Here is a 12,209-nt window from a genome sequence, read left to right as displayed (position 1 = left end):
CAATTATTTATTTATTTTTCAAATTGTGCTTGCAAATTGTATAATATCAAATGTAAACATTTCTAGTAATTGTGCAGTTAATTCTCATACTGTTTTTACAGAAAGTTTGGGAATATATCCCAAATGTGTCACTAATAAAACACAATACAAATAATTTAAAGAGGAGGCTTATATTGAGCTTTTAAGATTTACCTAAGATTTATTTATATGTAGCCTACATATATTTTTGCTATTTTAATAAAAAAGGTTACAGTTACAACAACAATTAAAATTAACTATATTTCAAATGTAATTGTTCTTTGTATATATTAAAGTATACATTTTATCATACATATTTCACAGTTGCGGATTAATTAGTTTGAATATAGCCTACAATCGAACAAACACTATAATAACATCTTAGCAAACAAGCTTATTTGATGTGGCAGTATTTTACAGTAAAAACGACATCTTGTCTTTCATATGTAACATATCGTTTTTATGATTAGGACATATAAATGTTAATTTGCAGTTTAATACGTTGCTTATACAAAAATATTTTATTTCAACATATTTCAGTCGATTTTTACTCATCTCAGTATTGGAATATAGTTAGGTAAAAGCTGTTCATTCATTCACACACAAAAATGCGATTCATATTCAAACAGTCTTTTTGTTTACAGACACTATTTCATATTGCGATTAGAACAAAGCACTTGAAAATAAAGAATGTAGCCTACCTATTCCTTAGCTGGATCCGTTGCTCCTCCAAATGAAACTACCTGCACTTCTGAGGTAATTTTTTCCAGGATTATTATTAAGATAGTATTATTCCTCACAGCGTCGTAAATATGAGTCTCTTTCGGTGGGTTATCCAGCTGATGTGGGCGTGGATCGCCTCAGAGCATTTGTGTTTGAATAGAGCGCTCGCTCCGTGGGCGTGGTCAAATTAACTTTAATGACCTGAGACGAGAACGACTATCATCTCTCTCTTTTCGTACAGATTACATAAAATGAGAAAATTTGTTTTTTATATAAATTACTTCATTTAAAAGAAGATAATTCAGGCTTCATGCCTGTGTGCCTGTATACCTGTTTGACTGAGTATTTGCAGAGTTACAGTTCATTTTTCGTTTCAGAATGGACTTCACTGACAGAGAGAACGCAGAACGCGCATCATGTTTATTTTTCTTTATTAGGCGAAAAGCACAGCACTTTGTTTTTATTATGAGGTTCCACAAAAAAAATACAAACTTAACAGGATCGAATGATGTACAACACTTATATGTAAGATCAAAATCAACAGAGTAATTTGAGTCTCTTTTGCACTGATAAGGAAAAAAGTGAGCTGGTATCGCCGGCGAGACCGCCGACCCCAGAGGGTTAACCCAAAGTTCTGTTGTGAGACAGAACTTTATACATGAAGACAAAGCCTATGGGCTACAAACAATAGAAACCTGTTAGGACCTCCCACAGTAGATCGATCTAACTTGCTAATCCACTCTGAGCAATGCTGATTCTTTGTCATTCACACCAATCAGTTTCTGTGGGTCATTTGGTTCACACCTTTACAGGCACAGATAGAGTTGATTACATCTTAGGCATAGTAACAATGTAAATGCATCTGACTAAAGTTAACTGAAAATACACATAATCTTTCAATCCCTCATCTGATCATTTTTGATCACAAAACAAACTTCATTAATCATATATACAGCATACTGCATACAGGCTCTCTTACTTAAAATGACAGGATAAGAGTTCATGGTGAAACTTTGCATCCTCTTGAATGCTTGAGTCCTCTGGAAGCTTTTATTTTGGAGTTGTGATATTTTGGCAGTGGCGGATAGTCTTGTGTTCTGTGAATGTTCAGAAGTTTTCATCTAGGTGGCCAATGTAGTGCGGCCTAAACGTTGGATGGCTTTGCTCATCCTCTGGAACGCTGGAACACCTGCATTCACACAAAAGAGAAAAGGGGAACGTATCTTTGCCAAGGAAAATATTTTAAACACATAGTTCATAACTGCCTGAAAAACTGTCCCTATTTAATATTGGCAGGACATTACTGTGTTTATCAGTGGCTTTAGGTTTATGTCTTCATCCTCAGGCGACAAGCTAGAGCCTAAAAACCCTAGTCCCGCCATATCTGGACTCTGATAAACACTACTGCCGTCTATCCCTCGTCTCTAGGCAGATGTTTCAAATCCCAATGGCTCACGTCAGTCCACTCATCTTTTCTCTGCACCTTAACTGCTTCATCAGTTACCATGAGATCCTGAAGGCTATCCCTCCTGGATTCTAATGGTGAACATTGATTCTTGGCATTGTGTTCTACCAGGCTGAGTCTTTCATCAGTTTGGGCAAGGCTGTCAGATGTTAGATTTTCATTGGACATGGGCTGGCCTGTGACATGTTCAAAAGGGCATAGTCCAATTTCCTTGTGGTCATCCGTACTGCATTGCTTGTCATTATGCAGTTTTGTTTTAGCTTCCATCACTGATGGCATTTGTTTTCTGGGTGCTTCATCTTGAATCAGTTTACATGGCAAAACTTGCTGAAGTTGTCTTAATGTCGCTGTATGTGCACCTCTCTCCTTTACGGCTTGTATAGCAGCACCTTCTACTAAGACATCCTCTTTGGCTTCAGTTGTTGAGACTTCTGTGTATGCTTTTACCTTTGGGGTGGTGTCTTCATTTGTCATTTTTGCATACACATGGAGTCCATCATGAGATGTCGGATGAGATGTCACTAGTTGGTGCTGCAGAGAGAGGCTTTTCAGTTTCCCTGCAGCTCAACAGCTTTTAGCAGAATCTGTTTTTGTTTGGCTGTCAACTGCTGAAACCTCCCCAACAGGTTGTCCTCATCATCACTTTGATGTTTTAAACTCAGCTTGCAATCACGAACCCAGTGTCCTTCTTCGTTCCAATACCTGCATCTTCCTTGAGTTTTTGACTGTCTATTATCTTCATTTTCTTTATGCTCATTCCACATTGTCTTGTTGTGGTATGACATGTCCTTCGATCGCAATGCTCTGAGTTTGACTTCCTGTGTTCTTTCAATCTTTGCTGACCACTCAACAATCTTATGAAAAGATGTTCTAGTGAGCTCGCGCTGCGCTGCCGTTTGGACTTTGAGCCGAGCGGATAAACAGTCCGTGAGCACGCGCGGTTCAAATGAGTTTCGTTCCGCTTTTGGCGCATAAACATTATCGAACATTTATCGACCTCTTGATATCGTTTTATCGAGAAAAATTATATCGCGATAATTATCGTTATCGTTTTATCGCCCAGCCCTAATTCCGACTCTTCCTTCTGGAAATTATCGGTGTGGTAATTGTGCTCAGTGTGCTTTTACGCATAAATGCAATTCTTTTAGTCATCCACACACTGGACGTAATATTTTTATATGTGGAACTATTACCTGTTCTTTTAGTCTTATAGCATTACATTTTAAACAAGTTGATCATGATGTTAGTGCCCTTCAATACATTGGCATTGACAAGGAACAGAAACCTTCAAGAGGAGGTCATTTAGAGAAGAAATTATTACAAAGGGAATGTTTTTGGATACAAACTTAAAGTAACACTAAGTAGTTTTTCAACCTTCATAATATATTTCCAAGACCCTTGTGATGGTACATCGACTTAAAATAAGTTAAATGACACGTCTGCCATAGCCTGACGTGGTCTGTATCGCTTTTACTGGCACTATGTAACTTCGGGTTTCGGGTAGGAACCCGTGCACAAAAAGAACTACAAAATTCGACTGCTTTACGGCATACGTCACTTCCCCCACCACTTCCTCAAATTGTCTGTGGCCATTGCAGACATCCCAAGTCTCCCGGGAGTCTCCCGCATATTGATAGCGTCTCCCTGATGCCCGAAAATTAGTTCAAATCTGCCGGAATCTAGAGCGTGCATGCGAGACAGAACATACTGCGTGCATAACATACATAGCGAGAGCATGGCAGAGAGGGAGAGAGCGAGAGACCTTGTGAGTGTGCCTCACGAAAGCTAGTCAACCCGCCACCCCCCGTCAACAATCCAGTCACCAAGATATACCTCACTGAAATTACTTCTTGCAGGTTGGGATGTCTGCCATTGTTGATTCCAAAGCCGGTGCTGGATAAACAGCGAGCGTGCGCGTGCTACAGTAGGCTGCGGAAGGCAAAATTATTTACGACAGCAGTAATGGACAATTCTGCTTCCAACCTGTAGGGCGACCGCTGAGGAAAAGTTACTTGGTGTTACTTTAAACACTGTCACCATCAGGGTTAAATGACGAGTTCGATATAAAGCCTTTCTTGTAGTAGCCTCTTATGTTTTTTTCCCTCATTCTTTAAAAATTATAAATGTAAAATGTATTTATGATACTACTTTTTAATTATTATAGCCTAGTAGTAAATTAAATATGTTGCATTATTTACTGTAAGGGGATTTACAGTCAAAGACCCAGAACCAGAAATGATTTATTAAGTCAAGAGTCAGAATTATAATAAATTAAAGAAAAGTTTTTCTGAAGATAGTTTGCAGTTTCATCAGGCAGAAGTCAGCTTCAAGACTCACACAGAGTTCGTAGGCCACCCCGTTTACAGTTACAAAGTTCACAGCAGTTATACCCTTCACCAAGGTCTAAGCTACGTCCTTGCTTCAGGTTGAATGATTCTGATTGGCTACGAAATAGATAAACATAGTAATTTTCCACACATACAGGTGAAACTCGAAAAATTAGAATATCGTGCAAAAGTTCATTTATTTCAGTAATTCAACTTAAAAGGTGAAACTAATATACTATATAGACTCATTACATGCAAAGTGAGATATTTGTTATAATTTTGATGATTATGGCTTACAGCTTATGAAAACCCCAAATTCAAAATTAGAATATTGTGAAAAGGTTTTCATAGCTGTAAGCCATAATCATAAAAATTATAACAAATAAAGGCTTGAAATATCTCACTTTGCATGTAATGAGTCTATATAGTATATTAGTTTCACCTTTTAAGTTGAATTACTGAAATAAATGAACTTTTGCACGATATTCTAATTTTTCGAGTTTCACCTGTATACAGATAGACTGAAGCATATCTCCATAGATTATGCAGCTGACACTCGGACCCTGAAGTTAGGCACGTCGTGACCTTCCAGGTCGCAGATTTGGGTTGCTGGGCGCCAGCATGTCCAGAACAACAACTCAGTCAATCTCCAATAATGCCAGTGGTTCCTTAACCTGTAACCAAAATGATTAACACACACATTGACACACAGCTTTTCCAAGGTTGGATTTGGCAGGCTCTGACAACTATGGTCACAGGTGTCATTGTAGTTATAGTTAGAGTACCCTAGAAAAACAGATGTATGTATTGCCACATGTTAAAGAAGTCCATACTTCATTTCTGGAAGCCGGGCTAAATGAGCAAGCACTGTTACTGCATTCATATCAAATACAGACATTAAAAAATATATGAAAAGAACATTTCAGTAATCACACTGTTAACTTCTATAACAAAGTAAAATCTCATAAGCCTAGAGAAGTCATTCAACTCATGTGATGTTTAGAAGGAAAAATATTGATTGATACCTTGATTATAATCACTCATTAGATATACATTGAAGCAGCATTGGATTCCAAAATCCATCCCCTTCATTACACTTAGTGTAGTGTGTACGTAACAGGTGTGATTTATGTTGTCTTTATTATTATTTGTGTAGTTGATCATTTAGATTGCAGTTTAATTTTTTTTCCCACATGACACTGTCTCTAATCTAATCATTATCATCACCTATTCTTATAAAGAGTTGCATCTTACTCCACACAGGTATTGTGCCCCAAGGAAGACCTGGCTGTTCAAAACGTTGTGCTCTTTGGTAAATAATTGTTGGCGCTGCAGTTTCAATGTGTGGACATTATTTATCCTTTGTTCATTAGTTGAAATTAAATAAATTGAAATTAGCCATTGAAAGAGCGCTTTACTATGTACACCCAAAGCGCTTTACAATCCTATCAGGGAATCTCTTCTCAACCACCACCAGTGTGCAGCATCCACTTGGATGATGCGACTGCAGCGATAGAACAACGGCGCCAGTGCGCTCACCACACACCAGCGATTGGTGGAGAGGATAGAGAGTAATCGAGCCAATTCAGTGGATGGGGATTATTAGGAGGCCATGATTGTTAAGAGCCAATGGAGGGAATTTGGCCAGGGCACTGGGGTTTCACTAGCCTGACGTTGTCATACTCAGATTCTAGTCAGAATGTGAGTCTGATACTGCTGATACTGCTCCATTGGGCTGTGATTATGGGGCGTGTTTCAACCGAACCAGGAAAGCAAATGCCTCTGGACTCAATTGGATCGACAAATGCCTTGATCACGGTTCTCTGTTCCTCTTTTAAAATTAATGCGCTGTCTACATCTTCTATAACAGACGCGATGGCTGAATCTACATATCTAAATTCTCCAGCGGCAGCCATTCTTTGTTGTAAACGAATTCATCCCAAGCGCTTTTTGGTGATGTGGATGATTACGTTACGGTTGATCATCTGTCCATCATCGTATAAAACGCGCCCTGACAATTTGATTGGTCGAACAGCTTTGATTCGGGCATACTTGCTTCACAACGGATCAAGTCCAGACTGAACTTCCCATCCTTGTGGGCGGGGCTAAGTTCGGCTGGCATCCAGGCTAGGGTTTCACCTCATTTACGAGAAGTGCCATGGTACATTTAAAGACCACGGAGAGTCAGGACCTCGGTTTAACTTCTCTTCTGAAGGACGGTGCTTGTTACATTATAGTGTCCCCATCACTATGGGTATGCATTGACGTCACTTTCCCGCCAGAACACGCCCCCCTCAGCCGGACTGAGTGGCAAAAGAGCCTGCTGCGTGACTGAATTTAATAGGGGAAACAGCGAAAACACGAGAGAAACTTTTTTTTACATTTTAGAGTGGCCTTTTATTGTGGCCAGCCTAAGGCACACCTGTGCAATAATCATGCTGTCTAATCAGGATCTTGATATGCCACACCTGTAAGGTGGATGGATTATCTCGGCAAAGGAGAAGTGCTCACTAACACAGATTTAGACAGATTTGTGAACAATATTTGAGAGAAATAGGCCTTTTGTGTACATAGAAAAAGTCTTAGATCTTTGAGTTCAGCTCATGAAAAATGGGGGCAAAAACAAAAGTGTTGCCTTTATAATTTTGTTCAGTGTATATATCTGTTGTAATTGTAGATGTAAACTCTTCCTCCAGGTAATCACTCTCAGCTCCTCCCAGTCTGGATCTCCTGTCACAAGTACAGTCCCCAGCACCCCCACGTCTTTACAGCCACTCGTCAAACTTGAGTCTGGAAACACAGGTGCTGTGGGCGGCTCACGCCCTCTCCAGAAATACATTGTGGTGTCTTTGCCTTCATCCTCTTCCTCACTGGAGAACAAGGGCACAGGTGTCCTTCCCTCCTCTACCTCACCCATCAGCATGGAGTCTGCTGTCAAGCTAGAACGTTCGGAATCACCGGCCGCAAGCACACAATCGCCACATTGAAACTCACACAGTCGCTTATTCCACCAAGATACAGAAGAACAATACATGTAGCTTGAGACTCGTCATAGTGCTTACTGAGCACTTTCGGACAAACTGACACATGTGCTTAGAATTAGGAAAGCGAGCAAATAGCTATGCACCCTTGGACCATAAGACTCATTCACACACTGTGTACATACGAAATGTATACGTCAAAACATTAACACTGAATAATGTATACACACAAATACATGTCTGAAATACTGTATGTACATGTAAACAAAAACATAAATGCTTGCATAATTGCCATTGTGGCTGCCAGCATAGAGAAGCTGTAACAGTGACAAACACACACACATGGCAGAAAAATACAGGATGGAACTTGATTGTGATTTGAGATAAAAAGGTTCTTTGTTTGAGCTCACAGCTTTAACAATGTTTCATTAATAAACATAAAGATATGGTTGTATTTATAATGGGAGAAGGAATGATAAATGTGCATTTTGTGTGTAGAAAGCCAACAAACAAGCAAAGAAAAAGAGACGGTGGGTCCATCACTGTCTATTATACATGTGTATATTTGAGCACGAGTGCTTGACCGAAAACTGGGCATTTATAGGATTAATGAACAATTTAATTGATTTACTATTTCATGATCATTTTTTTATCGTCTATAATAAAGATGGGTTTTAAATGTGGTTGTCATTTTCTTTTCCTTACAAGACTTTGCTGTATTCCTTGTGTAGAAAACTTAGGGGCTTTTGTTTTCAAATATTTTGGCTTTATCAGTTTAATTTCTTTCTCCAAACTAAAATATTATTAACTATACATTTTCTAAGTACACGGTAGCCTGAACACATTTAGCAATTGATGAAAATAAAGTAGTTCTCTTACGAGAGGTTCTCTCGTACTGCGTAATATCTGACGCAAGGGGAAAACCTCTTTTCCACGAGATATTGAAGCCAAAAATTATCCTTAATTTTGAATTAATGTAAAACGCGTGAAGGCAGCATGCAGATATAGGCAAGACGGCTTGCGTGCCTATTGGCTGTCCTGCGGCAACTGCAGCAGCCTATCGAGAGAGGCCCTTGGTGACGTCAGATCCAATGGGGACGCTTCGCGCCCACTACGTCACGTCCCGCCGAGACGGGCATGGCCTGGGCCTATAAATACAGCTCGATGGGCTGATATAATCTGATTTTTGATCTCTTCAGCGAAGCTCACGCATCGGGAGTGAAGAAGCCGCGCCGTCTGAAAAAAAGCCTTCTGCGGGACGAGCCTTTGCATCTGACGAGCCCTTGCATCTACAGGGCTCGCACAAATAAATTCGACTCATGTCGATTGTGCATTAAATGTAGTGAATGTGCCCACAACCCAGTGCCCACAAACACCGCATGTCCCACGGTTTCTGTAAAAACAAAACCAACACACACACAGTCAGCTCAGGCCGATGCTGTCCCGCGCCCACATTCACTCACAGACATGTTAAGCCCCACAGGGTTTGCCCCGCTCGCTCTCTCTCAGCAAACTGGGAGTCGAGCGTGGCCAGGCTGCCTGCCGTGATCGGCGCGCCCGCCGCCCAGCGTTTATGTTACAGCACACTGAAGCTCTCCAGTCGCCACTATGTTGCGGCCAGAGCCCAGATCTCATTCTACCCCTAGCTATTCATGCAAATACGTGGGCAAAGCTTCCCAGGGTATCAGAATGGGTGCTGAACACTATAAAAAGAGGCTATTCGCTGCAGTTCACTCGACGTCCCCGCCGCTACATGGCAAAACTACGGTAAAACCCAAAGTAGCTCATCTACTTCGAGCCGAAATAGCGAAACTATTGAGCAAAGGGGCCATAGAGCCTTTATCTCAAGCTCAGAGCAAAGGGGGTCTATACAGCAGATATTTTCTGGTACCGAAAAAAGACGGGGGTCTCAGACCCATTCTAGATCTAAGACAACTGAACAAAGTGCTTGTGAAACGCCAGTTCAGAATGCTCACAACCAGGAAAATCCTCGCGCAGATTTGCCAAGAGGACTGGTTTATGTTAATAGATCTGAAGGACGTGTATTTCCAAATACAAATAGCGTCATGTCACAGGCGATTCTTGAGATTTGCCTTCGAGGGCCAGGCATATCAATACACAGTCCTACCGTTCGGCCTGTCCCTAGCACCTCGTACATTTACAATGTGCATGGACGCGGCTCTCGCACCCCTGAAACTTCGGGGCATGCGAGTTTTGAACTACTTGGACGATTGGCTGATTCTAGCTCGATCACACTCAGAGCTCATAGAACACAGGACCATATTACTCGAACATCTCGAGAATCTAGGTCTCAAAGTCAATTGGGCGAAAAGTTCGCTGTCTCCCAGTCAGAGAATATCTTTTCTGGTCACAGAACTGAACTCGCTGTCTATGACAGCGCGACTGTCACCAGAGCGCAGACTGAACATTCAGCGCATCACAAGATCCTTCCGCTGCGGCACTATAGTCCCGCTCAAAAGGTTTCAGAAAATGCTGGGTCTCATGGCCTCAGCATCATCAGTACTCCAGTTGGGTCTGCTTCGCATGCGCCCGCTGCAGTTATGGCTAAAAGCGCGAGTACCACCTCGGGCATGGGCCTCCGGTCTGTTTCGCCTCAAGGTCGATCAGAAATGCGTCACAGCTCTGAAACCTTGGAGAGCAATCGGCTGGTATCAGTCAGGTGTAAACCTGGGGACTTCCTCGAGTATGAAAGTGGTGTCCACGGACGCCTCCACCTCGGGATGGGGAGCGCTGCTCGAGGGCAGACCGTTCTTTGGCCAGTGGTCAGAACGGGAGAAGCTTCTACACATAAACTGTCTGGAAATGATGGCAGTCGAAGGCGTTTTTGTCCCCAGATAAAAAATCACCACGTCCTGGTCCGCTCGGACAACATGTCAGTGGTGGCCTATATAAATCGCCAGGGTGGTGTCAGGTCCCAAAACCTTTACAGGCTGACGGAACGCCTCCTGGTCTGGGCTCAGCACAATCTGCGCTCATTGAGAGCAGCACATGTGCCTGGTCACCTGAATTTGGGACCAGACAGACTGTCCAGAAACAATGTTCCAGCAGGAGAATGGTCTCTGCACCTGCAGACGGTCCTACTGCTGTTGGAGAAATTCGGCAGAGCGCAGGTAGACCTGTTTGCGTCCCAAGAGAACGCTCACTGTCCGAAGTTTTTCTTCAAGAGCTGGCCCATGTCTGGCCCCGCTGCCCACTCTATGCTCCCCCCCCCCCCCCCCCCCGCTTCGCTCCTGCCTCAGGTATTGCAACGAATCAGGGAAAACGGAAGCTCAGTGCTACTTGTGGCTCCACTCTGGAAAAACCAGGCTTGGTTCCCAGTTCTGATGTAGCTGACAAGCACTGCCCCATGGCCAATACCGATGAGGAAAGACCTCCTCTCTCAGGCCAAGGGCTCGATTTAGCATCCTCGCCCGGAGCTGTGGTCCCTACATGCATGGGCCATCAACGGGTACCCGCTAACCTCCCAGAGGGAGTGTTAAACATGATCACGCAGGCTAGAGCCCCGTCTACTAGACGACTCTATTCCTCAAAATGGTCTGTGTTTTCTGGCTGGTGCAAAGCTCAAAGCTTTTCACCCCTAGACTGCGGGGTCACGGAAGTTCTCTCCTTCCTTCAAGAGCTACTGGATAAGGGCAGAACCCAAACCACGCTCAAGGTTTATGTGGCGGCCATAGCAGCGTTTACTAAACCAGCGACTGGCCAGTCACTGGGGAAGAGCGATCTGGTCATCCGCTTCCTTAAGGGAGCTAAGAGGCTGAATCCTCCCAGACCCCCTTCAGTTCCCATGTGGGACCTTTCTACGGTTTTGGAAGCCATGAAAGGTACCCCGTTCGAGCCAATCCATTTATCAGACATGAAATATTTGTCGTTCAAGACAGTGTTTCTTATGGCTCTTGCTTCAGTGAAGCGCATAGGGGACTTACAAGAGCTCTCAGTAAGCGCGACGTGTTTGGAATTCGGGCCAAATGACTCGAAAGTCATACTTAAACCAAGACACGGATACGTGCCTAAATCCCTCAACACACCGCTCAGGGCCCAGGTTATTTCCCTGTTTGCCCTGCCGGTTTACAATGAGGAAAAGGACGCGAGCTTCCTTTGCCCAGTCAGGGCATTAAGAGCTTATGTGTCTCGCTCGTCTGTTTTCAGACAGACTGAGCAGCTCTTCATTTCGTTCAGCGGGCGTGCTAAGGGACTAGCCTATCCAGATGGATAGTTGATGCCATAGCGCTGGCGTACACTTCTAAAGGCTTACAGTGTCCTTTGGGTGTCAGAGCGCACTCCACAAGAGGCATGGCCTCGTCGTGTGCTTGGTCTAGCGGGATTACCTTGCAGGATATCTGTATGGCGGCAGGCTGGGCCTCCCCGTCTACATTTACAAGGTTTTATAACCTAGAGGTTCCTGCCTTACAGGCTAAACTACTTTCGGTCTAAAGATCAGTACTGTCTGCTCCGTTTCTTCGATTTTCAGTCCGGATTTAGAACGTACCATAGTACCGAGACAGCTCTCATCAGAGTCTCAAATGATTTGCTCTTATCATCCGATCATGGTTGTGTCTCTCTATTAGTGTTACTTGATCTTAGTGCTGCATTTGACACAATTGACCACAACATTCTTTTAAATAGACTAGAAAACTATGTTGGCATTAGTGGAATTGCATTAGCATGGTTTAAATC

At 42.8% G+C, this 12,209-nt stretch overlaps 1 protein-coding gene across 1 annotated transcript in view; it reads left to right on the top strand.

Annotated features, from left to right (window-relative positions):
* The window catches only part of taf6 (TAF6 RNA polymerase II, TATA box binding protein (TBP)-associated factor), a 72,180-nt gene extending 63,987 nt beyond the window's left edge, over positions 1-8,193 (top strand). Inside the window, exon 14 of the mRNA XM_056235961.1 lies at positions 7,230-8,193. Coding sequence (XP_056091936.1) covers positions 7,230-7,520 — 291 coding nt within the window. The 3' untranslated portion in view covers positions 7,521-8,193. The remainder of the gene's footprint in view (positions 1-7,229) is intronic.
* The last annotated feature ends 4,016 nt before the right edge of the window (positions 8,194-12,209 follow it).

The sequence above is a fragment of the Rhinichthys klamathensis genome, unplaced genomic scaffold (assembly GCF_029890125.1).
Source record: "Rhinichthys klamathensis goyatoka isolate OS25496 unplaced genomic scaffold, OSU_Roscu_1.1 h1tg000019l_1, whole genome shotgun sequence".
NCBI classification, from domain to species: domain Eukaryota; kingdom Metazoa; phylum Chordata; class Actinopteri; order Cypriniformes; family Leuciscidae; genus Rhinichthys; species Rhinichthys klamathensis.
Note: the sequence above shows the minus strand (reverse complement) of the source record. Positions and strands in the feature narration are given on the sequence as shown.